At 37.5% G+C, this 26,327-nt stretch overlaps 1 protein-coding gene across 13 annotated transcripts in view; it reads left to right on the top strand.

The window, feature by feature from the left end:
* LOC135462172 (CUGBP Elav-like family member 2) overlaps positions 1-26,327 on the top strand; it is an 88,858-nt gene that overhangs the window by 57,597 nt on the left and 4,934 nt on the right. For 2 of the 13 annotated variants that reach the window (XM_064739558.1, XM_064739554.1), the window contains 13 exons: positions 2,402-2,536; positions 4,100-4,179; positions 5,169-5,309; positions 7,378-7,435; positions 9,944-10,018; positions 13,817-13,909; positions 16,865-16,954; positions 18,069-18,149; positions 18,488-18,508; positions 18,868-19,110; positions 22,733-22,819; positions 23,161-23,316; positions 23,884-24,033. In XM_064739558.1, the coding sequence (XP_064595628.1) occupies positions 2,402-2,536; positions 4,100-4,179; positions 5,169-5,309; positions 7,378-7,435; positions 9,944-10,018; positions 13,817-13,909; positions 16,865-16,954; positions 18,069-18,149; positions 18,488-18,508; positions 18,868-19,110; positions 22,733-22,819; positions 23,161-23,316; positions 23,884-24,011 (1,388 nt within the window). In that variant the 3' untranslated portion in view covers positions 24,012-24,033. Of the gene's footprint in view, positions 1-2,401; positions 2,537-4,099; positions 4,180-5,168; positions 5,310-7,377; positions 7,436-9,943; positions 10,019-13,816; positions 13,910-15,073; positions 15,113-16,864; positions 16,955-18,068; positions 18,150-18,487; positions 18,509-18,867; positions 19,111-22,732; positions 22,820-23,160; positions 23,317-23,883; positions 24,034-26,327 lie in introns of all 13 variants that reach the window. The other 11 variants (XM_064739557.1, XM_064739550.1, XM_064739561.1 and 8 more) reach the window with 11 other exon arrangements.

Raw genomic sequence — 26,327 nt, 5'->3', positions numbered from 1 at the left:
ATCTTATGAACAAGATACATGTATATGTGTCTAGTAGTTTCAATCTATCAAGTTTGTATTTAACAGTGGTGTGAGGTCTGTGGGATTGCTTTTCATCTCTACGTTATCTAGTATGGCTTCTGGAGCTAAAATCTTGATTTGGGGGAGCAAGAATGTAATTTTTTCACACATCATTGGCCCTAATTTGATATTTTTTGACTTTTAAAATACTGGTGTGCGTCTGTAACTATGAAATACACAAAGTTTGAAACCTTTCCCATCAATAACTCTCTTTTTTTTGTTCAAAACCAAAGGAATATTCCTGCAGAATCTGAAATATATTTGATGGGTGTTGGTGTTCTACTTGCACATTACATGCTGTACTGGTGTGGTATGTCAGCAAGTCCTGTCTGTCCCTTAGTGTCCTGTTCACCTTCAGATGGCCTGATGCATACATGACAAGGACTTGATGGGGAATAGATTCATTTGGACATAAAGCAGAAGCCAAATAAATGATGCTGTTAAATATGTGCATCCGAGTCACAGTATGGATTTGTTACGAACAAGTTTGCCACATTCCCCCCCCTGAGGTCAGACGTATTAGAAGTAATCACTGACTGAGAGCAGTTAAATCGCTTTAGCAGAGAACCTATTATGAGGCAAGCTAATTACCTCCCCCTGGCTTGTATCGATCGCACTCTTGATGGAATGTCAAAACTAAACACCATTCCCCGACCGCTGACATGCAACTGTTAGATCAGCAATGAAGCGTTAAGAGACAGAGGTTTTCTTCTGCACTACTCTTACTTAACGATCCAGTAACATCCAATTGTACAGATCCACACACAGTATGTGATGGTGGCATTGGCTTCCTGTGTGTTAAAATACAGATACACGTAGCTGTGATCAGCAGCTCTGGCTTGGTTGGCTTTACCTTTACTTTAGGTTTGTCAGGTACATGTACAGTGGTTCCTGGAATCTTAACGTGTAAGAGAAGTACTTTTGAAAAGGACATAAAATGCATAAAATGTATTTCTATTTTCCTAGTTAATACTAGCTAGCTAAAATATTCCAGCAGAAGTGCTAGTGCATGTATTTACTGTGCTCATTTGCTAGTTTTTCCTACATACATGCATTAAATGTTTCAGCAAACATGTACATTACCTGTGTGTGGATGTACAGTATATTGTCAGGTTGACAAGATCTCACACAGAGCATGGTGATTGATTTGCCAGAGATTCTGAGGAGTTGCCCTGGCTACTTAGGTGTCGGAGAAGGACAATCAACAGATGATGGAAACTCGCACCTGTTTAAGATCATTTTTAATCAGAGGCTGGGCATGGCGTTAAGCTGATTCTATTGTTAAGCCGGGTTTGTGTGATGAGCCTTGGGATGTGAGATAGCCAGGTCTGTGCTTGTGGTAGAGTCTATCCTAGAGGGTAATCTGGCCAGAGACAACCCCTCATGATCCCTGGTACTTATCTCCTGTCTCTGCCCACCAGATTCCTGCTGCCGCACGGCGTGATTGATGAAAGCTTTACCACAAGCTTAATACTTTACTGTCATTGGCCATCGGTGACTGCAAGTGCAAAAAAACTGGCCCTTAGCACCATCAATCTTCTTTTGAAAAGATTTCCCTCCGTTTATCTTGTTTGTCTATGGCTTAACAAGGAGTCCAGATTTTGTCTGGAAAGGTGTTCTATAACTTACAGGATATCAGTGTAAATTTGTCATATTTGGTTGTGGCTTGGCAGTGTTCTCCCACTCTATCCTATAGAAATTACATGCTAGACATAAAATCATCTCCACTATCATAAGCTATAAATTTGAATGCACTGCTAGCTGTCCTGTTATCCTGGAAACTTGTAACGAACTTCACAAGACCACCAAGCCTAAGAATTCCAGCATCAATCAACACAGACATTGATATGGTAGCTTTACTTATCAGTGAAATCTGATTCATGCTAGTATGAATTGTACTGAATCAACAAAATCTGAAGAATATTAAGTGTAATGGGTGTTTTAAGAGAGGTTTCATTGCATGCCCTTTAAAATTGTGATAATGTTTCATGTTTACTGTTCCTGTATGCTTACATGTGCATGTATTCATACACGTTGCATTTATCTTTTAGCACAAGATGACACTTGTAGAAACTGTTGTAAAAATATTTTGAAGGAGGACATGGACAGTAAATTGTGTATTTGGCAATAAATGTGTATGTGCTGCCTTTTAAAGTTCTTCTGAAGAGCACCTACATGTACTTAGATGTTACATGTACATTTTTCTTAGAAACTGATGTACATTCTTGAGTATGGCTTAAAGTACCAGTCAGATAAATAAATATATGCCTTACATGTATTTATGTAAAACTGTGACACACTTGATTAACCAATGTCTTTGTTTTCCTGTTTGTGTTTTCAGCAGTAGAAGAAAGAAAGTTATTTGTCGGCATGTTAGCCAAGAAGTCCACAGAAGAGGATGTCAGAATGATGTTTGCTCCCTACGGGACGATAGAAGATTGTACAGTATTAAGAGATCCAAACGGGCAAAGTAGGGGTGAGTCTGCTGGGGAACACCTTGTTAGTGGTATGCTCATTGGCAAATGGAGAATACATTGGCTTTTATGAAACATTTATGTTGTGGCATGAAGATATCGAAGCCTTCGTGTACTTCAGCTCCTAATGACTTATTGTTTATCTTCTTTCTGATATTGCTCAGATTTCACCATGCCAACAGTCATCGCATATTTTCACATACAGGTGGAAATATATGAATTCATATTGTTTTTTTTTTTTAATAGGACTTAAGCCTCAGGGCTCAGGTCTTAATGAAAAATGTACTAGTTTTAACATTATACAAAATCACTGTAGGGATTTTCATGTAGTCTGTATGTTGTGAGCTGTAGATATACAGCTCCACTATTCATAATGAATATGGTATCCATGTTAGTTTGTGAGCATCGTAATTTGGGAGAACAGAATACATGTTCATTCTCCTTGTTTCATTAGAAGAACATCATGTTAATTGTGGGCTAGGAAATGTATTGAATATGAATGATATATGGGCTGTCCTTTTAAAGGCGGGAGAAGGTTTGTAGCCTATCTATGATTTCAGAAGTGATAGACAAATATGTAATTATGTGCGGAGTTTGGCAGTATTTATGGGTTGAGATTTCATGGGGCTCTCTGGGAAGTGTTATGTTTACACAGGCCTTTACGATGTGACCATGAACCAGGCGAAGTAATTAACTAGGAAGCTAGCTTCGAATCCAGCAGCCTTTAACTAGATGTGTGTTAAGAAATGCGTGAAGAGGTTTTTGTACAGGGTAGTGGGCTGAGTAATCTGTCTGGGAGAGGGTGTTGTGGCCAGTGATTACTGGTGGCCATGCGCAATCACGAAGCCCTGTGTGGTCACATTTCCTCTCTGTCACTGTCCTCCCTCTCCCCCAATAACCCACTACCCTCTTGAGGACAGGCTTAAGATGTGTAACGGAAAGCGAAAGCTCTGTTCGGCTTGATTATCACTTTACTTCCCCTGGAAGATGGCCTATTCATTAGGTGTTTTCGGAACTTGACTCTGGACAGTTGCATGTTTTTATGAAATAGTCAGATGGAGTTTTTAGGAATGGTTAGGAATCCATGTAGGTGTTGTACTTGTACATTGATGGATTAGGACTTAATTTAAGTGCATATATCAATATGATACAATTTATATATATATATATATATATATATATATATATATATATATCACTGCTGCAGTGACTGCTACATACGCAAATAGAATATGTTTGAACCAAAGCATTTGTGTTATCCAAGATGTCTTTGTATATGAAAAGTTTCATAAGTGACATAAAATTTTGCCCCAAAAGTGCATTTTAAGAGGCAAATAAATATTCTAGAATATTACTATTTGCGCTGACTTTTTTTTCCAGTAAGATATCACCCAACTTTCCAAACAAACACCAAAACACTTTTCTAAGATCAATAGGGCGTGAGAATGGGGCAAAATGTGTACCTTAATCATGGAAAAAATATAGGTCTTTTAACATAGTAGAATTTGTTCTAAAACTTTTTCACCATTTGTCAAAGTTTGATTTGTCTGTTTTGTATTTTGCAGGTTGTGCGTTTGTCACATTCAGTAACCGGCAGAGTGCACAGAATGCCATCAAAGCCATGCATCACCACCACACAATGGATGTCAGTTTATATTCAGATCTTTCTTCTCTTCTGTGTATAGTTTTATATATATATAGTACCTTTAAACCTACCAGTCTACTTGGCACAGTTTGTGAATAATGAGCTACAGTACGAGGTCACACCCTCAAATCGATGCTCTTTGCTGGTTTAGCTGGGGCTATAGAGCAGGAGGGTTGTGATAGTTTGGACTGGGGAACACAGGTCTCCTCTGCCTATAAACATGAGTGCCATCATTTAAGTGGAAAATTGCTGAGCATAGTTTGAAACACCAATTCTAAAATAAATAAATAATAAATGCATGGAGGATCACAAATTCCTGTCCTTATCTTCAATATCAACTCATTGGTATAAGTTTGTGAAATAAAGATGTTTAAATGAAGCAGGAAGATTAAACTAATAGTTAAGAGATAAAAAGTTAGCATGTACATGCTTAAAGGAAAAGACCTGTAAAATAGACCACTTAAAACTATGCACAAATATTATTTCATGTATTTTTTTAGATTTTTGTGAAAAGACTTAAAGGCGCTCAAACATTTGAATTCTAAGGTGGGCTTTAAGGACCATACTATCAGAGGTTAGGAACTTAGATGTCACAGGAAGTTTTTCTGACTCCAGTCACGACACTGAATGTAGGAATAACTATTTCTACCTATGAGTAAAAGATTACTGAAATAATGTTCCCCAAAATTCCTTCCTTCTGATGAACATGAGGAAAAAAAAGTGATATGACGTCAGAGTTGCTAGATACCGTCAGTATGGCTCATAAAGCCCACCACAGTATTCAAATATTTGAATGCCATTCAACACTTTCAAAAAGATCTCAAAAAATGAAAGTTTTTTTAGGTATAGTTTTCAGCTCTCTTTGATGAGCCTTGCTTCATATTTTAGCTTTCTTTTACTTTAATATGGTCTGTGATTACCATAAGATTTACTTTTGCTTGTATATTAGTACATGTTGATGTAAAACAATTGCTTTCATGTTCATATAGGGCTGCTCATCACCACTGGTGGTTAAATTTGCTGATACACAGAAAGAAAAAGAGGCAAAGAAAATGCAACAAGTCAACTCAAATATGTGGAATATGGCAGCTTTAGGTGGTTTAGGGGCACTGAACCCACAGTATCTTGCAGTAAGTACATTAGAACCAGAATATATTTATATCAAAGCCTTATTTATATATGTATTACACATGAATACTGTTCTTGGCCATTTATCATAACAAACCCTGACTTTGAGGAGTGTGATGTGAAAGCTGATGAAAATTTGTTGTGAAATAATGGTCCTTGCTATGTTTTATTCTACTGGAATGCTTTCATTAGTGCTGTATCAGGTGGTGTTGACATGAGGTTACCATGTCTCATAATTAAAACACTGAAAGCATGGTATTACATGGTGTTTTGCTATTCTAAACCTTTACTCTAAACCTGTACTTTGTAGTCTGATGTGTTATTAGAAACATTTTAAATGCACTGGTTGGTAGGTCAGCTGTGGGATGAATTTATCATACATGTAGCTTTCCTGGCCGTGGTTAAAGCCATATTATTGGCCTTTGGCTAATAGATGTGTTAACATGACTATTGTAGATGTGTACATATCTGCTGGGGGGTCAGAGATGCCTGGTTTGTTGGTGTTAGATCTCTGGATGATGTCTTCTCTTTGATGATACCTGATATAGGCCAGGTTAACACATTCCTTTTGTATCTGTTATCAGCTGACCTATAACCTTGTACCAGAGTTTAGCAGCAAGGTTACCAACAGCAAATGCCAAAAGAGCTAAAGCTATTGTTCAGGGGGCTTACGGGGACAAGCAAATGCACAGAACACACATAAACTTGTACATAGGGTGTAGCAGGAAAGCTGAATGAATGGCTACACTGTTATAGATTGCACAGTGTCCACAGAGACCTGAGTCTGGTGCCCTGACTGCCCTTCTCCCAACTGTAACATCTTGCCACATGGGCAGTGGTGTACATGCTGTTCTACAGACGGGAGGCACCAGTTTTCAGAGGGGTAGTACCTCTGACTGGGAGAAGGGCTATTTCAGGCTTGGTTTTTCTGGAGGAGTGGGGTGTTGTTCCAGAGGCAGGGATTGTCTGAGGCAGCATCCCGCTGAGATCTCCAGTTACATATGTGGGTAATAACCCAGCCCCCAGCTTGACTTCTATTGTGTTTTTATCAGTGTGCCTTTGTGTCAACTTGACAGAACAACTGAGTGAAAGTTTGGCAAATTTACATAGGGGTCTTTCTCCTGTGCATACATGTAGGCTAAGGTGTCAGCAGTCTGCTGTTGAAGGGGAGAAAACATGAGTCAGAGCAGCCTTATCTGAACAAGGCAGTTGACTGATAACACTGCTCTCATATTTTCATCCATAGATAAGACCTCTGACAGTAGGACATAAAAATTGCAGTAAAGATGAAGTGTTGTGAGGAATATGTGCCAGAATTGCTACTACATGTAGATTTATAGCTCCGGTTCCATTTTACACATAGTTAATGCTATTGGTCAGCTTCATGAGAAATACATGTATAGAAAATGACTCACTGGCTGGATGTTCCCGATAAGCTTTCATATCAGGTTTCCCACCACCTCCATTTACTTGACCAATAAGTCTGATCAAGTGGGTTTCACGCACCAGGCTCTCTAACATCCTCACACCAGACTGGAATACACATGTATATGTATTCCCAGCAGAGGACTCATTTAGACAGATACCTGAGAGCCTTTCTCCTATATTCAACTGATAATGGCCCCCCAATTTTAAATCAGATTCCATAGTTCCTGTGTGTCCTTGAGCCATTCTTCCTTGTTTTGCCCCCAGTACTGAGTGTACAGACTGGCCTGGATTATGGTATTTAATTAGGATGGAAATTGTTTCCACCACCTTAGGTTAGAGATTGAATTTTCAGAAATTACATGTCAAGTTAGTCTGGGAAGTTGCCCCAAGGGAGCCTAATCTCAGGGTATCTACATGATCCAGGAGCTATCTATCCAGATCCAATGGACAGACTGCGGATTTAAAACCTTGGAGGAAAGCCAAATTATGACTCCAGACCTTTGTAAAACAGTTTATGTTGGCTCTCTCAAAAAACTGAATAAGAGTGTAAACATAAGGTTGTTCAGGGACAAGAGTTCATATGTGCCACTGACAAGCCATGGAGCAGTCATTAAAACCTCTGAATATGCTTCCTGATTACAGATATTACAGCAAGCTGCTGCAGGAAACCTGGGAGCTTTCTCAAATTTTGGTAACCTAGGTAAGTGTTTTTTTAAGGGAATTATATATTTGTCCAGTGTCTGGCTACGAAAAAAATAACCACAGTGGTTTAGGATATTTATTATTTCTTGACTAAAAATAGGGAGAATGTGTCTGTCCGGGTGTGTGTCATATGTTTTGTCAGCTTGTTCGTCTTTTCACAAACAACTTTCATTGTTTATCTGTTACTCGCTTTCTTGGCAGCTCAAGTACTTGGATTGTGAATAATCTTAACAGCCAACAGCACTTCTTGTGAAAAAAGCAAACTGGTGTTTTAAAGCAATCTGTGGCCTAATGCAATATATCATCTGCCAATTGTTTGTGATGCAGTAAAACCATCACTGGCAGGCAAAATCATTCGATGTGGCTGCCCCAATAGTTCTTAGTGTTAATAATGTTCAATCTGTGCCTTGCAGAAGCTGTCAAGTATTATGACAGGAACATGCATTGGTGTGCAAGAAATTTTCCTATCCAAATATCAATAATGAAGTTTATTGAAAACCCAGTGCATATCATTGTCTGTTAGACACTTTGGAACCTCTGTGGTTATTTGAGGTTATTTATTTGATTCTTTATGATAATAAAGACAGATAGTGTGGAGAAGAATTGTTGTTGTAATGTAGGAGAAGAATTTATTTCATATTTTTCCATATGGCTTTATCAGTTTTGTAATTTTCATAACCAGCAGTCTGTCAAATTATTCTCTACTGTCAAACTCCTTCGGATTTTTAATATTTAAGGCTCTCTTGTTATGTAATTATTAACAGGTCACCCTATAAATGGCATACCTCAAACATTGGAGTAAAATAATTTTCTAATTTTTCTTTAACATTTAGACATGACACATCACCACCACACATCCACCTTTTAAACAACAACAATAACATAAAGGGAAAATTAATTTAACTGTGGGATTGGCTAAATACATCTTCTGTGATATATATGATTTTGTACATCAATTCTTTCTTAATATATCATTATGCACATCAAAACTTTGTTAATATATCAGGTCTAACCAACGGCTAATTTATTAAGATGATCACCAGAAATCACAAAGTGTTCCTCCAAATCCAGACGTTTTTTTTTCTAAATTTGACATTGATTGATATGAGAGCTTTGTGAAAATTTCTAGGTTATCCTCTGGCTATACCTTTACATGTCCCTGAAATCACGCAGGGACTGATATGACAGAGTATAGTAGTACCAGTAGCTTTTGCTTGTTAGGAGAGATTGGTTCAGTGTAAACATCAGGTCTCTCTTTAATAATGTGCGTGGTAAAAAGAGGAAGGGTCTCCAGGCTTTTGAAGTGATTATGGTAATACCTGGTAGCAAAGAACTTAGCTGCAAGAGGAAACATAAAGCGTTTTTACCCTTGTTTAACCCCCTACTCTTTGCAACAACATGGGATATATGTAATCTTTCATGTATACAATTTGCTATGGGCTTTTCTCATTTGTTAAGGATGGATGGGTTCAAGTAATGTACTAAATATTTGCTAAATTAACTTGCCTTTTGTAATAGTTCACAGATATTCGCCTAATACATATAAACTGCTTTTTTTTCATTCCATATTAATAAGCCTGAAATGGAGTTTACATCAGTATTCACTTAACGTGAAAACTAGTTGTTGTAGTACATGTAGTTAACTGTGCCCTGTTGAATTTTTCTTGTTTTGCACACATTACATATACATGTACCTGTATAGCTGTGATAAGCTTAACCATTAACATTGAATTATTTCTACATTTACCCCAGGTAATATTTCACTATAATAACATATCTGCATGTGTTTACACATGTAATGGGTTTTATTTGTTCATTTGCTTTTCTTTTTTGTAATGCGGAGTCTTCAGAAAGTGTGTTCAACAACTGACAAACATTATGTGTGCAGTGGGAAATGAACTTTTACAGCGGATGGCTTCATTGTTCGTTAATGCCACGTGCAGTTAACAGAGGAGAAACTCTTTCAATTCTTTTAATGTAACAAAGCAGTGCACTGAAGAAACTTTAATTCTAGAAAATTAGATGTAAATGACGTTAATAGCATGTCAAACTAAATCAAAAGTTTTTCTATTTAAATAAGTTTCATCATCTTGCTGAATGTATTTATAAGTACCTGTGGATGCATATGTGGTCACTGGTATGATCTCATTCATACATGTAGATTAATATTCATAACCTTTCATGAGAGCTTGTAATGGGTACATGTAAAGGAGGAAATACATCTATGGGTGTCATTTCTGACAACATATCCTTAAAGCTTATGCTGATTTGGAAGTTGCAAGTCTACAAAGTGGCGGCTTTTCCAGTATTTTAAGCACTGATCCTAAGTGGTTCCTGGACTTCAATGATTTTATGTTACATGTGTGCGAGTAATGAAGTGGCTATGGTGTGGGGAAAAGAGAGAGAGTGAGCAGGGTGGTCATATATCGAAGGACAACATACTGCAACGTTTTCTTTCATCACTCTGTGTACTAACTGTGTGTGTTGTTTTACGTTCTGTCCACAGCAGGTGTGAATGCATTGGGGCTGCAACAGCTAATAACGGCGGCCGCAGCTGCAGCAGCAAGTAACAACCCCCCAGGTGATTTACCGTTAGCTCCCTGATCCCGTCTCTCTCCGTGTGACTGACCCCATGGGGGTCAGCACACCTGTCCGTCCTAGATTTGTACCTGCTAGTGTCTACCCACCCGTGACTTTTCACTGTTGTCTACTCGTTCTTTTACATGCCTACATGTTTATAAGTTTAGGCTGTTTTATCTCGCTTGACTACTTGTTGTACATTGTATGCAAACATGTACTACATTTAATTTTGTATTCCCATCCTTTTTTTCAAACCAGCTCGTGTTTGGCTGTTTTGTTTTCCCTCTTTTTTGACTTTTATCCTTAGTTTGGTCCTCTACTTTTTTGATCCTAAATAATCCATTTACAGATAGACACATTACCGTCAGGTATTTATTAACAGTTTCTACCTTTATACAAAAAATCTTATATTGGCTGGTTAAGCTCTGGTGTTTTCTGGAGGCATGCTCCTTAGGTCGTGCTCTTTATGACTTTGTCATCAAGATCAAAGCAGAATTAGTTCATGCAACTTGTCTGTATGGGTAAATAATAGATAACATGATTAGCAAACCTGCATCCGATGGAGGGACTGGCCTTTGAAATTTACAAACTTGTAGGCTGGGGGAAAAAAGGAAAATGATTGTGTCTTTTCCATTTGATTTCTGGATTAGTGTATCGTTTGGAATTGTCCAATTTCCACACTGTGCCACGTGATCTTGTGCCACAGGGCCATGCAGCTGTTCTACCTGATGGTACAGTGTTACAAACAGCCGGTATGATACAGGAGATACAATCTGAGCTGGGTTATCCCTCTATTAGCGTTTTCACAGAGATCAGCTGATATACAGTGTGTAGAGACTACAAGCTGTTTACATAGAAACCAGACACAACTATCTAGACAGACATGTATTTGACTCAGGCTTTCCCTGTATCCAGCTGCAGCTTCCCAGCAGATTGCTTTTCTCATGGATTGGTTTTGGAAAAAAGGAGCCGTTATAAAGTTTCTTGAAACATTAAACCACAATTTTCTTTTCTGCCTGAGATTGTGCAGCAGTACCACTGGGAATTGACTAATTACAGTATTAAAATCCAGTAGAGATAATAGCTACATGAACTGCTGACAGGGAAATTTTTTGGGGTCATGGATTTGAAATTTGTGAATACGTCTTCAGCTGGTTCAAATTACAGTGATTTGGATAGCAATTCCTTTTAGTTCACAGAAGTTAAGTGGACCAGTTGTACTATTTTTTTTTTTTCAAATTGAAGAAACTTTGCATTTCCATACAGCATAGTTATAACAACATTAAAGTTGTACTGGTGATAGGAAATGTACGAAAGTGTGTTGCCCAGAGATCTGATGGAGATTTGATGTAGATGTAAGTAATACCCCACCCATCCTGGGGTAGGGTAACATGTGGAGTTATAGTTTCCTGTTGTCAAAATCCCCCCCCTGAGCTAATTACAACATGGGTGGCTCCAATTTCTGCATTTAAAATCTGATGGCTTCTGCAGTACAAACTTCTGTTGGGGCAAGACAGCATATCTTGAAGGTTTAATAAAGAAATGCATTTTTTTTATTTTAAAAACTTAAACATCTAACTGATCTACTGGCATGACATAATTCTGTGACTCCTGGAAAAATCTTTTGTCAATATGCCGACTTTAATTTTACCCAACATGTACTATAAATTGAGCAACTGGTGCTGTAGCCATTTACATGCCCATTCTTTTGCTTTCTCCTTACTTTTATATGTGGTATGACTGGTCTCCCTGTGTTGGCATGCTAGTTCAACAAGCATTACATGAAGATTAATATGTGTGTTTTGCCTATTACTATGATTGTATGCACATACTACTTACATGTACATACATTCTCCTTACATGTACATACATTCTCCTTGTTCAGTCATCAAATGAACTAGGCATTTGTAGGCCTGTTGCTGTGGAACCTCCTTTATAGTATGGAGAAATTGGTTTCATTTATGAACCAGACCAAAATTTCTCTCCTGTCATTGCATTTGGCTGAAATGAATTGTCTGAGGCCTGTGCTGTTATCTCATTGGGAACATCAAAGGGAATTTACGGGCCTAGCATAAAAGATTAAAATCAGATATTTTTTTATGAGATTGTTGAAAATACTTCTGGATTGCATTAAGATCAAAGAATTTGTTGCAGATTGTTACGGGCGTGACTATTAAATTGCCTGTGTTATGTCCTCCCCGGGTGGACGTGTCGTAAACAGATTAGTTGGTTAGTCATTCAAGAGCAGTAAGCAGCCAGATATTGAACAGCATTAGCAGTGTTAATCGCAGGAGCATAGCGATTTAGTTAGCATGGCATCGGGCCATGAAGAACGGCTGATGGTTAGAAAAGTTATGGAGCTCATCAAGTCCACATGAGATGACTGTAGAGGATAAATATCCTTGGGACCTGCAGGACCAGGCTTCTGTTAGTTTTTCTGCTGTGCCATGGATACCTGTAGTTAAGTGAAGGGCAGGCAGTGCGGTAAAATGACGACTTTCTCTCTTGTAGGAATTCCAATGGCTTTAGGCATCAGATAACATTTAACTGATACTAGGCTATATACGATACAAGCATGTGCTGTTTCGCTAGTAACTTATCGCAAGGTATCCTATTGCCGCAGTACAATAGGGGGTCATTTTCCCCCTGTCTGTCCTTTTCCTTTTGTGATTGTTTTTTCCTTTTTTTGTTTTTTTCATATTTTTATGTAGTTTTTCTTTTCTTGGCAAATTGCTGGAAATGACTTTGATGGAATTCTCAGTACTCATTGCAATATGTCCGTTCTCATCCAGAGACCCTGACGCCTGTCTGCTAAGTTAAATTGGAAGACGAAGTCTTAGATGTGTGACATTTCAGAAATGGGTTTTATCTTGATGTGTATTTCTCAAACAACACGGCGTACCCCCGGGGAGGCGCATGGCACACGAGTCACGCAGCTCTGAACTCACGGCTGGCGGACAAGTGGCCAGGAGGGGGTAGATGAGAAAGATACTGCCAGACTTCGCCTTGCTTTTCAGGCGTGTACTTCAGTATCTACATGTGGCACAGACACTTTCAATATAGCTGTGCTTTATCATCAGAATGCGCAAAATATAAAAGGGCTTACAGTTTTTTTCCTGTGGATCAGCAGGAGCTATAGCTGCTGGCAGTTAGGTGTCCAGAATGGATGGGAGTCCATTGAACTGCTTGTCACTGGAGCTGGTTACTACCTCATTCTGATAAATATTCCATCAGCCAGCGAAAAGCTTTGAGCTTGTCTGAAAGTGATGGACGAGAGATGAATATATGTATTTCAATTTGACTTGTGATACATGGCCTTATATTTGGCATGCCAACATTCTACCACTTGTTCACATTCTGTCTACAGGCAAAGCCATCAATACAACCACATGGCACCTTTATCCATGCCCAGGCAAGCATCTCCTGTACACTTAAGAACACATGTCCTCCAATGATATGCATGACACCAGCATACAGTTTGCAACATTATGCCTTGCTCCCTTCCAGCATCCATATCCTTTCCCCTCTGGGAAATATTGAGAAATCGCTTGTGATTACTCTAAATGTTAAGTACCTCATTTATCTTAATCGTGTTACATAGAAACTTCAGACGTAACGTACGCATTGTCTGTTTTAATTTCTCCATTTCCTTATGAGTTATAAGATAGATTTAATGTGATAAAAAAACAGTTTTAAATGTGTTGGTCCTGTCTGTGTCTGTATGTGCTCGGAAATGATTATGTTGTTGTTGTTGTTTTTATGTGTTGTGTATATTTGATTTAACACTGTATGGTAACAGCAGGTCTGGCGGCCCTGGCGGCAGGGTTAAACAGCAACAACCTAACCAATAATTCCAGCTCGGCTACACAGGGGACAGCCAATAGTGCACCAGGTACTGTACAGCCATGCGATCAACAACATAACAAGGCTGTACCCAGCATATAACCCCCCTACCACTGCTAGTGCTGCACTTTTGCCTGTCAGTTTTGATTTGAAGTTTTTCGCCCATCTTCTTTCCCTTGAGTGCATTTCTTCATTTGCCTCTTAGCATGATTGACAATATCAGAGCCAATCGCCTCTTTTTTCCCCTCACAAGGCTGATATTAAATTTGTATATCTTTTTCGTCTTTTGGCCTGCTATGCTGTATTATTCATGTATAGCTGGACTAATCTAGTTAACAGATCTGGCTTGAGTTGTGCTCTGCAGCTGAAAATGTGATGACAGTTCAATATCTGTTCCTGCTCTGAAATTCTGGGGCCTTGAATAATGCACTGGTTATTTAATTGGGACGGAGAGTTATGTCAAACCTCTTAGCTCCCCTTACCTTCCGTAGGTCACTCGGCTCAGAGACGGGCTAGTCTACGTACTAAAACAGATTTTGAGGGGAAGGAGCGCTGTCTAGATTCTGTTAAGACCAAATTATCTCGTTCTCTGTATTAGGTGACGCAAATATGTGGGCTGGCTCTCTGGCTAAGGGGTTCTACCAGTCACACGAATGCAGTCAAAATTTCATTTGTTTTGCACCTAGATGTACATCTACTGTTCATTTTATGAGAATATATTCAATGTACTAAATGTACTGTAGTTACATGTGCATATAACTTTCTGCATAACTGTTATTTTCTTTCCTTATTATTTGTTGATTGTGATTTAAAGCGTTGGCTCATTACTCATTCTATTTGGTGGAGGTATTTTTATGCACTATTTCATACTTGCTCTATGTAAATGTATGTTGCGAAAGTTGTGTTTTGGAATTGTACTGGTAAATTAAGGCAAATCTCTAGCAATTTCTCACTTCATCATGCATGGTGGGAGAATTAATTATCTTTAACTGTACCATTATGTGAATTAATAGAATCTTCATCAGTACTTCCAAGAGAAAGTAACAGCTTCACACATCCGTGGAGCAGTTATTACGGGTGAAAGGAATGCTCTGAAAGGGAAATGTATTTAATTAGCGGAGGGAATTACTAATTACGGGCTGGGTAGATCGGGTTATTGGGACGCCCTTTTGTGGATGAATTTGCAATGGTTTTCTGCATGTGCATCTTGCAGCACTGAACAAGTTACTGAAGGGTGTTAACCCAGGCGCAGGTAATCCCAGTGTTGTTTGGCTTCAGATGTACTCCAGTATCGTAACCAGTACATCCAATTTATTTGCATGCCAACTTCACTAATTTAGTTCTCGTTTATTTACTAGACATGTTTTTCTGTTTACTGCTTTTTTGTTTTGCATGAAAATATTACGTTGTTGCTGTTGTGTTTGTATCTGTTCACAAATTCGTTTGAATGATTACAGCTTCCTCAATTATGAATTTTTTTTTTTTTTGTTCTTTTCTTCATGTTTTTTTCACTCAGGTCAACGATGTTTAGGTTCGTGTGTGAATTACTGAATTGCCATCGTTGTATAAGTGAAATATTCTTGAATGTTACAAAACACCAATCCAATAAATAAATAAATAAATAAATTGATAGATTAACGCTCCACTTGGGAGCTTTGTGTTTTTCTTTGACTGCTCAGTTATTATTCATGAAAGCAAAGTGTATTATTCACTTGAGATAAAAAGTTGACCTGAGTAGTGTGATATGGGGTTATTACTGATCCACTCTGTACTGGTATGGACCTTGTGTTTCCCAGTGGTCGCACCTTTCCACTTAGAATTAAACAGGTAGCAATAATAATATTAAATAATGATAATAAAATTCATGGGAAAACATAAGTGTAAAGTTTTGATTAATCAAAGTGTACATAACACAACTTGATATATAATAAGAAGGGATTTTTGAGTTATTATGACAAAGGCTCTGTGTGAAACAGGTACAAATCATTGGGCCAGAAAGATGATTTGTCTTACAATACACATGCTTGTGTAGAGTGTGTCAGAAATAGCCTTTTGCTTCATGTGCTTGTTTCTTTCTTTTCTTACATACATGGGATTATTTGAGTATACATGTGTGTTTGTAAATCTTTGTGAGCAAGTACATTGTAGGAAGTTGTAGGCGGGTCTTGTACTGTGTATGTCTCGTGTATAGTTAAAGCTTTTATGATGAATTTAAATTATAATTACATGAAAATATTGCAGAAATATAATTCTAATCTAGGAATGGCAGCTACAGAGTGAGCTACAATAAAGAAGGGATTCATGTAACCAAAGCTGAAGCTGTCTTTATCAGTGTTAACACTGAAGTACATATCAGTACCATTCAGTGTAGCCAAAGACATGTAGTTGGAGTTTCTGTAGAAACAAAATATGAAAGTGTTGGTAATTTAAAGCGGAAAGGACAAGTGCAAATGTATCTGATCTCTGTATGAAAGTTTCCAAGTTCTGTGACGGCATGTACTGTATTTATACCTAATTCAACTAACAACTGGCCAAGCATGGTTTTTCTTTGGGCAGTATTTTTTCTGTTATCAACTGTGTCTGCTAAGAAAAAATCGTATGTTTGTTAATAATTTTGAAGAATAATATTGAGTTAGGCTATGATTACTATTCTTAAATATTAACTAATGTAATATATCACTAACTGATTGCTGTAGAAAAACACGCTAGGAAATTCACAGTAAAACCAGTTATCATTCAGAGGAGATTGGAGTGTATTCAGGGAAACTGTTTGAGTGTGGAGACTCAAACCAAGCATTGCGAGATAGTAAAGGCTCTCGGGCATAAAACATGTAGTAGAAAGTTCATCTGAATAGTCAGTGTTTTACTAAACACTAAAACCCATCTGTCTTAGATAATAAATTAACTCTGCACCTTGTACTGTTCCAGCACATGCAGTGGAGAGTGTTGTGTCAAGGGAGATCACTCTTGTGATAATGTACTCACATTTTGCACTAATTTTCAGGTGATGCCAACAACATGCAGCACTTACAGAACATTCAAGGGTTGGCTGCCCTCGCCAATGCGACCAACAACCCCAGTGGACCAGCTGGAGGTGATCTCCCCTTATGATTGCATTCCCCTTTCCAGTTTTGGCAGCTTGTTTTGCATGGCTAATTCTAATTTTTTTTTTCTTTTTCTGCTTTTATCTGGTCAATAGGTTTTATGTTATGGCTGTTCCAGATCATTGTAAATACCATATTTTGTTCATCTGAGAATCTAGAGCTTTAACAAAATTACTGCTTGACCAGTGCATTGTCACTGTATGAAAGATTAATATTTAATTCCTTGACAAAATGCTGTAGGCATGCAACTATATTTCTCAAGAAAGAATTTAGCTGTTGGAATGTCATTTACCCGGTCTTGATGTGTATGCAGATAGATGTATACTGAGTACTGATGAGGTTTGGTTGACTGTGTTGTTGGAAGATTACCATAAGTGCCATGTAACGATATCTTAAAGTCAGTGTATCCTACACTCTGTTATTATAAGATCATTTTTACTGAGGGAAATTGTCCAGACATTAATAGTTCTACCAACTTGTGAAAGTTTTAGAAATTGAACCTTTTACTCAGGATATTACTAGTAGTGTGTTTTACATGTATGTCATTGTGTGTTGAAGGAAGCTCTATGTGTAGGTGTTTGGAATAAATGTTTCTTATATGTATGTTTTTAACAGGGTTATATGTATATATAAAACTAAAAATCTATAAATACGGTATTGGTTGATTATTTATGCTGTTTATAATAATATGGGATCGAAATGTGCAATGCTGGGAGCGTTTGTAACTGAAGATCCGTAGATTCTGTGTTCTTAGCTCACTAATGCATTTTTTTTCTCCTTTTCACGTTTATATTTGTCCCTTATCACATTCATTTTCGTAGCATACAAAAAAAAAAAAAAAAGGATTAAATGTCTGATAAACTGCACTTCCAAAGCATTGCAGATGTAATTCTGTGTTAAGGAATATCTGTCGAAGATGAAATGTGTTTGTCGCCACTGTCTCCCTCGTTTAATGGAAATCCTGCTGAATTATTAACTATGAAAGGATTGTGTGAATACAGTCCTCATGTTTATCTGCCAGCAGTTGAGAGACTTAGTCAAGCAATTCATTTGATGGTTAAAACCTGTTAAAAAATTGATGTTTCCATCTCTGTCTCGTGGCAGGTTCGTTAAACACAATGGGGATGCAGAATCTAGCAGCTTTAAACCAGTTGTCAGGGGCAACCAGTTCACCAAATGTTTCTGGTGAGTATAGGGACATAGATGGCCTATGTCCATCCATAGATGGCCTATGTCCAGTTTGGGAATACGAGGATACTAAACATTTGTGGTCATTAAAAAAAGCTTCTTTCATTTTTGTTTTCATTATGGACACTTAAAATTAATAGTTAACTATTAATTAGGAGTAAAATGTTAGAGAAAATACTGAAGAAAGACAAAAAGGAGAGAAAAGGAAGACTGTAAAATATGTACTAACATGGTTTATACGTGACCAAGTTTTTATGCATCATCTAAGATTTGTTTAGAGTATTGGGAAATTGTGTCTTTTATATTGAATATAGCCTTGTTTTGTTATATTTCAGTGTTAGACAGATCTCCCATAGGTAAGGCTACATAGATTGTAATTAAATTCATAAAAAGCGAGATTTGAAAAAAGTAAAGGTACCTTAATTGATCACTACTTAATGCACAAGTAAGTTTCTGATTTTCTTGCAAGCTTTTGCCTATTTGAGTGCAATTCATGCTGATTTGTTTGTGATTTCAAGTCTGGAGGATTGTGATGTACCTGGCAAGGTGAAATGGCCTCCTCCTATTGGTAAACCTGATGGCTGTCTTGATGATGCTGTAAAACACTGAACAAATATATGTCAGACGAAGTTTGAAGATGAAAATATTGATTTAAAAAAACAAACATAAAAATAGGGAAGCCAGTAAAACATTGAGCATGATGTTGTATGAACAGGAAGCCTGACGGGAACGACCACCAGTAACTCCATGTCCACCTGTATGAGTGGTTTGACAGGGATGCAGGCCCTCGCAGGCAACAGCTTACCCAACATGTCCAGCCTAACAGCTAACATGAACAATGGTGTTAACGGTATAGGCACCTCCATGGGTGCCTCCAACCCCTCCAGTCTAGATGCCTTAAGCCAGGCCTACTCGGGTATCCAGCAGTATGCAGGTTTGTCCGGTTTAATCAATCAAGGTAAAGGTTCGTTTCATGTACCTATTTTTGGCTATCTATTTTGCGTGGGTGTGTGCCTGTTTTGTAGTGTACTTCTTTTTCTTCCTTCTATTTAACCTGTGCTAAGTCTTATGAAAGTCCCTGTGCCTTGTGGATGCTCTGCTGTGCTGTGATTTCGCAATCAACACTCTTACCCCCCAAAACCTTGCCTCTCTTCATACTGTAAACAGTAGGTTGAAATTAAAGCGAAAGTGAGAAACAATTAAGGCCTGTGATAAAAGATAGATGAGTGGTTGCAACAGCATGAAATGAAAGTGAACGTAAGATACACTTAAAGGCTTTTAGTAGAAAATCGATGACCAGTAGAAAAAGGTTGAAATGTATGTAAAAGTACATTGTAAGAAACAATTAATGGCTTCTGGTAAAAGATAGGTTAAACAGGCTGAAATGAAAGTGAAAGGAGGAAAGAAAGGCTTTGTGTTGTATAAGTGAAATATTCTTGTACGGAGTAAACCACCAATGAAATAAACAAAGGCTTTGTTAAAGATAGATGTCGAATACAAATAAGTTAATATGAAAGCTGAAAAGAGTTAAGGGCCTAGTTAAGGATGAATAGAACCATCACAATGTCACACATTTATTGTGCTGATTCTGCAGTTATTAGGCCCTGGACCAGTCTGAAGGGTTATCTGGTGAAGTGTGGTGGTTTACTCTGTTGTCCTCCACCCAGGAACTTCAGCCAATTAGACACGTGAGCTAAATAAAGGATAAATGTAACATGTAGACAAAAGCAGTGAATGGTTAGAGATTTTAATACCCATGTCAGTATATGCTCAAAGCAAGCTGTTTGCAGTTGCAGATATTTTGAGATCTGTCTTTGAGGGCGTCAACTGGTGAAAGATATTCATTAAATTTAGGTATTAAACTTAAAAAACATTGCAAAAAAGAAAATAAATACATAGAACACATCTGAACATGGGGGACTTGTGTCTAAAAGTAAATTTAATAAAAAGGATAAAAGTAATTGAAGTTTAGATTTCTGTACTTTCTTCCTTCAAGAGAATATTTATGCACATAAGACCTTGTTAATGACATTTGATGCTTCATCTGTTAGTCTAAGAATTCCAAATTTTTTCTGTGATGAACAGGTAAAATGTAACCTATCACATAAAGTAAGCCAGAGACCAGAGCTGCATATGAAGTGACACGTTTTTGGTCCAGATGTTGTTTTGTGTGATTCTTCCCCAAACTTTTGTCTTGTTATCTGTAAAGTTTGCTGTGACTAGATGTCCTAAACTAATCATGTTCTATAGTGGAGCGTATATGAATACATATATATATGCCTATGTTATGTATAAACCATATGCACGGGGTAGTGGAGAAGTCGTGTATTAGCAGCTCCAGTGGTGTCGGGACTAATTCATGTGGCACAGTCATGGCTTTCGTTTGAATTCTTTACCAAAGTTGATGCGAACTTTATTTTGTTTGATTGTTTTTGTCTTAATTCTGATGCCATTATGGCCTCCCTCTTATTTTCACCCATTAAAATATATGGCCAAAAATTGGCAGCTGTCAAAAGAGATCTGGTGTCATGACATTCTGTCCTCTTGGCTCAGAGAAATTCACATAATATGGTGCATTTCCAAGTTTCTGTGCTTTGTAAGCTGTGCTGTAAATTCTGATGCCTGTATCTCTTTTGACTCTGCATCGTACATGAAGTAGCTGTAGTGTGATGTCTGAGAATGTTAAACTTGTTCAGAACATGTCATAGACTCCAAAAAAAGTATTTATTATATATTTATGTGATTGGTGTTTTACTTATTTCGCTTATATGATGGTGGCTAGCATTATGGTGAAAGAGAACTGGGCAGAATCTGGGAGAAACCCACGATCAGCTGGAAGTCTCCAGGAAAACTAAATTACTGATTTAAAATACAAACTTGAGTGGTTCAAGGAGTGATGTGTTGCTACATACTGCAGATTCGGTATTATTCACCTCTTGAATATCGACTGCAATCCTGCATCTTACGGTTTGTCAAGTACTGCAAATGACGCATTACAAATTTCACCAAAAAGTGCTTTTTTAGAGGCAAATAAATGTTCTGAAATGTCATGATCAACATAGTGGTGTTGATCTGCGACTGGTCACGAGTTCCCCTGTACTCTGCCCAGTTTCTTCCCACCATAATGCTGTTCCGCATCATATAAATGAAATATTCTTGATTACGGCAGAATTCTCCAATCGGAAGAAAAATCTCAAATCTTCATCCTATTCAACCGGTATAGCAGGGTTTTTTTTGGAATTTATGCTTCCAATTAGTATGAAAGTGATGCCAAAATTGATTTGTTTGTGTCATTAAACTATGCTAATTTAGTCATGGGCGTAATTTTACTTTATTTACAAGATCTCCCCTGTTGCAATGATTTCCTCCAGGTTTAGCCTGGTATCCCCCCCCACACCCCCCCATTCCATCACCTTTCAAAATGGAAAGCAGATAGTGATGTGACTGAAATATCAGACATGTAACATACACTAATAATGATAAATGAAACTGATGGATGAAGCAAAACCACTGCTTGGAATTTAGGAGTATAATGTAAGGCAAACTGCACTGGTACTGACCTGTGTATGATGATAGACAAACAAAAGCATGTGTACATTATCATCAACTCTGCTGTACTCAGCTTGCTGGTTGTATAGTTGCTGTTTTTCCATCTGTTTTATGTGGAGTCTATCAAATTCATGTAGCAAATTGACATTCTAGGCTCACTGGGTTCGAAAAGATGATTGTTCGTGTTTGTTTAAGATGATGTTTGTTATCTGGATTCCCTCTCAAATCAACTCGTACACCTTTGTAGTTGGATTGACATTGATATTTCTTGTGTGTGCTGTGGATTTGTTGTTAAATGCTTTGTTGTGCCCACAGACTTTGTTTCATTGTTTACTGATGATGGGAAACTGTACTGTGGTTCAACATACAGAGAAAATTGTACAGCTGACAGAAATAAGTGTTATAGATACATTTTCAGGTGAAAAGCTAGAGTACTTGTTTTTAGTTTGGTATCAGAATTTGTATCTGAAGTTTTATGTGGTTCAACTTGAGAAAAGAGACAAGAGAAAAACAGCATGACAGCAAAATGGTGAACGCATTTGAATACTGAGCAATCAAGGTTTGGACTGCTTTCAGAAGACACAAAAAAACTGTTGTAATATCAGTAAAAACACACTTTTTGAGTTGCATATAATGTTTCAGCATTCTGTCGTAGAAATACACTAATCAGCTCCCACTGTCTGATTACAACCTTGACAGTTTCTCCGTGTCATATAAGACTCGGTTATAAATACTGAAGTAGTCTTGCAAATCATAAAAGGATGGTTTAAACTTCAGTCTTGTCAAGACTTTATCCCAAAATATTTCTTGATCTGTATATGTATAAAACATGTACAGGGAAGAGGTTGGTGGAAGAGATTGCTGCCTAACATAGTTTTAGATTTACATATTGTTTTTGAACCTTCTCGCAAGTTTAGTGTTTCAGACTGTGCTGGTTTGTGTTCCAAGTAATTTTGCAATCAAGACGTTGTATTAAGAAGCATAATAATCTCATTTGTTTAATGGTTATTTATCACTGTCTTCTTCCACAGCCTCCTTTCCAAATGCCTTCAATAGCCAGTCTGCAGCACAACTTCAGCAGGTCGGCGCGAACTCCGCCGCAGGCAAAGTCTCTGAAGGTATGCTCCTGTTCATAACTACATATCTAACCATGGCTCCTTAATGTTGCTACATACTGCACATATATTGTAGTGCACCAAACATTGTGTGGTGTGAAGTTTCCTTTCTGATAAACAGAAGTTCAATTTTTTTCTGTCCACACTGATTTTGTATTGCTTATTTGAAAAATTATAAATGTTACGGCTTTTCAGAATAGTTTAGTTTATTGCTATTTTTTAGTGTTTTCAACAAACTAAATGAAATTGATTTCCATGTTATATCTTAATAAGAAATGCGAAGTTGCACATGATATCAATACATTTTACAGAAGCATGGCATGGCCATCTTTCCAACTCTCCAGCTATGGTTTCAGGTCCAGAAGGGGCAAACTTGTTTATCTACCATCTCCCCCAGGAATTTTCTGACCAAGACCTCATGCAGACTTTTGCCCCATTTGGATCTGTTGTGTCCGCCAAGGTCTACGTTGACAAACAAACAAATTTAAGCAAATGTTTTGGTAAGCTGATGTGCTGATAAGAATGTACATGTATATTCAACAGGCTTTGGAATTTTATGTACTTGACATATTTTGAGATCAGGTGCATGTATATAAATATAGAGCTAAATATATTGCCTATTCCACATATGTGTATGTAGTTAGGGCCTTAGTGTGACATGTCTTTGCTCATATTCACAAATTGTGTTCATAGCCAGGAATTTAGATTTTAACAGCTCAAACTGAGATTGCATATTTTAGTTTTATTTACAGAATTTCTGTCTGGTATTATTTTTGCGGACGCTTAGCGTACTGATGCCATAAATACACCTTTAAAGGAAAGGAGTCAGTATTGAATATTGACCGAGACTGAGAACAACAAGTCTTTAATAACAAATTAGGAATACAGTGTTTCTCAGAAGTTTTAAACTCAAGTGACAGAAGCCCAGTAGACTTAAATCAGAATCTTTCATCTCCAGTGTGAGGCAAACAGTTCTATTTCGAATTTTTCCATGTTTCTAAACATGTGTTTCTTTCTGATTCAAATTCTCCCATTAACTTACAACACTTTTGTCTCCACAATTGTAGGTTTTGTGAGTTATGATAACCCTGTCTCAGCCCAAGCAGCCATCCAGGCCATGAACGGATTTCAGATCGGCATGAAGCGACTCAAAGTGCAGTTAAAGCGACCAAAGAGTGAGGGGAAACCTTACTAAAGCGGGTGTCTGCAGGAAGCAGGTAGGTGGTAGCCCCCTGGTGGAGCGCTGTGCTGTGTCACCTGTGTTTCCTGTCCTCATGCAGGGTGTTGTGTGTTCCTGAGCTGCCCAGTCTCTGTGCCCTATTGGACAGCTCAGCCATGTCTTCAGGTCTCGTCTTTTGTCACCAGTCTACAGTTTATTTATGTCTCCGGAATTTACAACCAGTTGTCTTTTCACAGTATGTTAGAAACAAAAAAAAAAAAAAAACCAATGAATCTCTCCAAAACAAGTGCTCGGTGTTCGAGTTGACGTGATTATTTATTCCTTTCTCAAGATTTTTATTAACAAAAAGAAATGCTTAAATTTCGGATTAAAAACAATGAACCCTCAAAAAATGGGCTCGTTCAAGAAGACATGATTATTCAAGGTATTCATACATGTCGATTTTAGATCCCGGTATTTGGTGGTAAAATTCAGGTAACAGCTGAAAATGGGGGTAAAAAAAAACTCAATTCGTTCTTTTTCTTGTACAAGCGCTCAAATTTTTGGATAAAAACTGAATTGCATTTGAAAATATTTGCATAGGGATGATATATCGACTTCAGTCTCCAATGGCTGCATCCGTGACAAACCAAAGTGGTTATGCGTGTATTGGCTGCAATTAATTTAAAATTAGGCTTTAAATATATTCATGGTGATAACATATGGTGATAAGGTTTAGTGGGCATAAAACAAAATGGGAGTCCATTTGTATTTAGTTTGATCAAACTTCGGATTAGGGATGTGAAAGAAAAATAGACACAACACATACTGGCTTCCAGTGAATGTCGCTTTGACACAAGCTATCCTATTGGACCAGTGAGTGATCTTCTAACAAATTAGGAACTGTATACAACAATGCAATGGCCAGTTGACAGCTACCCAATGTTAGCAGTTTCTGACCGACTACAGAAGAACTGCTCATAAGGTGACAGGTCACTTTGCCAGTTGATTAAAAATACATGTATTCACTCGACTGTCCGGTGGCCTGTGGGAAAACAGGTGACGACTCTTAGGCTTTTTGAATACTGCTCATAGTAGGTGCAAATGTTCTTACATAGTGATTATCAATCCCCCATTGTTTTAATATGTGATCCAGATTACGAGGATTAGCGACACCGCAGGAAGCAGAGAGCATTATTGACACTTTGATATTACCTGTTTGACATGCTCGAATAATTTCGGCCATATTATAACTTGGAAAATTAAACTGTTTTAAGATATTTTTTTTGCAGGATTTCCTTGATCAATTACACGAAAATTAACTCCTGTGAACCCATCTTTGAAGCAAAAATAAAGTCCACAAAAATAAATTCCAGCGAATAACAAAGACTTATTACAGGTTATGGTCGGTAGTTAAAATATAAATAAACTCAATCTGATAAAAAACGCAACTTTGAATTTCCGGTTGTAAAAATTGGGCTTCTATGAATCCCTGTTATTCATTCCTTTCTCGAGATTAATGAAAAAAAAAATGGTTAAATTTCAGAAATTAAATCTTGTTTATTATTTAGAAAAACAATGCATGGAAAGAGGTGTTCATATGTGTGGACATATAGTTGTTTACTGAATATAGGGCGGCGAATTTATATTCATTACATGAAGTATATATAAGTTAACTGCTTAGTCATTTAGTGCTGCTAACCTTAAAGGATTTACCTGTAAACATTTTTTGCGGATGGTCGTGAGTTTCCCGTGGGTGGTGGTCATCATATAAGTGAAATTGCTTTGAAACATTGGAACTAAAAGTTTAAGGATTTAATTTGGAGGCTTCACAGACTCACAACTTTTGTTTGGACACTTTCTTCTTGTACATCTATTATACTATGTACTGAAATAAGTTCATAAGTCAAAGGTAGGAATAGAAGGTAGTTTTTATTCCAGAAAATCATGTATGAGTAAGGGGAGACTACTTGTACATTCTTACACTGGTTGTAAATTCCACATGTTTTTGGTGTTTTTTTTCTTTCTTTTGCATGTCAGCAGTTGTTGCTTGTTTTCTGTTCTGAGCTCCCTGTGCTGTATAAACCTGTAAGAGCAAGCTGCTTTGTTTTACCCCTCACATAACATGGCTGACCCTGTAGAAATCTTCAAATTACATGTATAAGGTCTGTAAATATTTCACACAGTGTACAATGCTAACTTGTAATAAATGTCATGAGTCAAATTATATATTTTTGTGACCAAAGTATAAAAATGTATGTTATGAACGATGTTTGTGAATAGCAAGAAATTACTGCAGTAATAATATACTTGGATTTTGTGTGAAGAAAGTTATTATAGACTGGCAGTACC

Source organism: Liolophura sinensis, chromosome 1 (genome assembly GCF_032854445.1).
Source record: "Liolophura sinensis isolate JHLJ2023 chromosome 1, CUHK_Ljap_v2, whole genome shotgun sequence".
Classification (NCBI taxonomy): domain Eukaryota; kingdom Metazoa; phylum Mollusca; class Polyplacophora; order Chitonida; family Chitonidae; genus Liolophura; species Liolophura sinensis.
The sequence above is the reverse complement of the archived record's forward strand: the minus strand, read 5'-3'. Positions and strand labels throughout refer to the sequence as shown.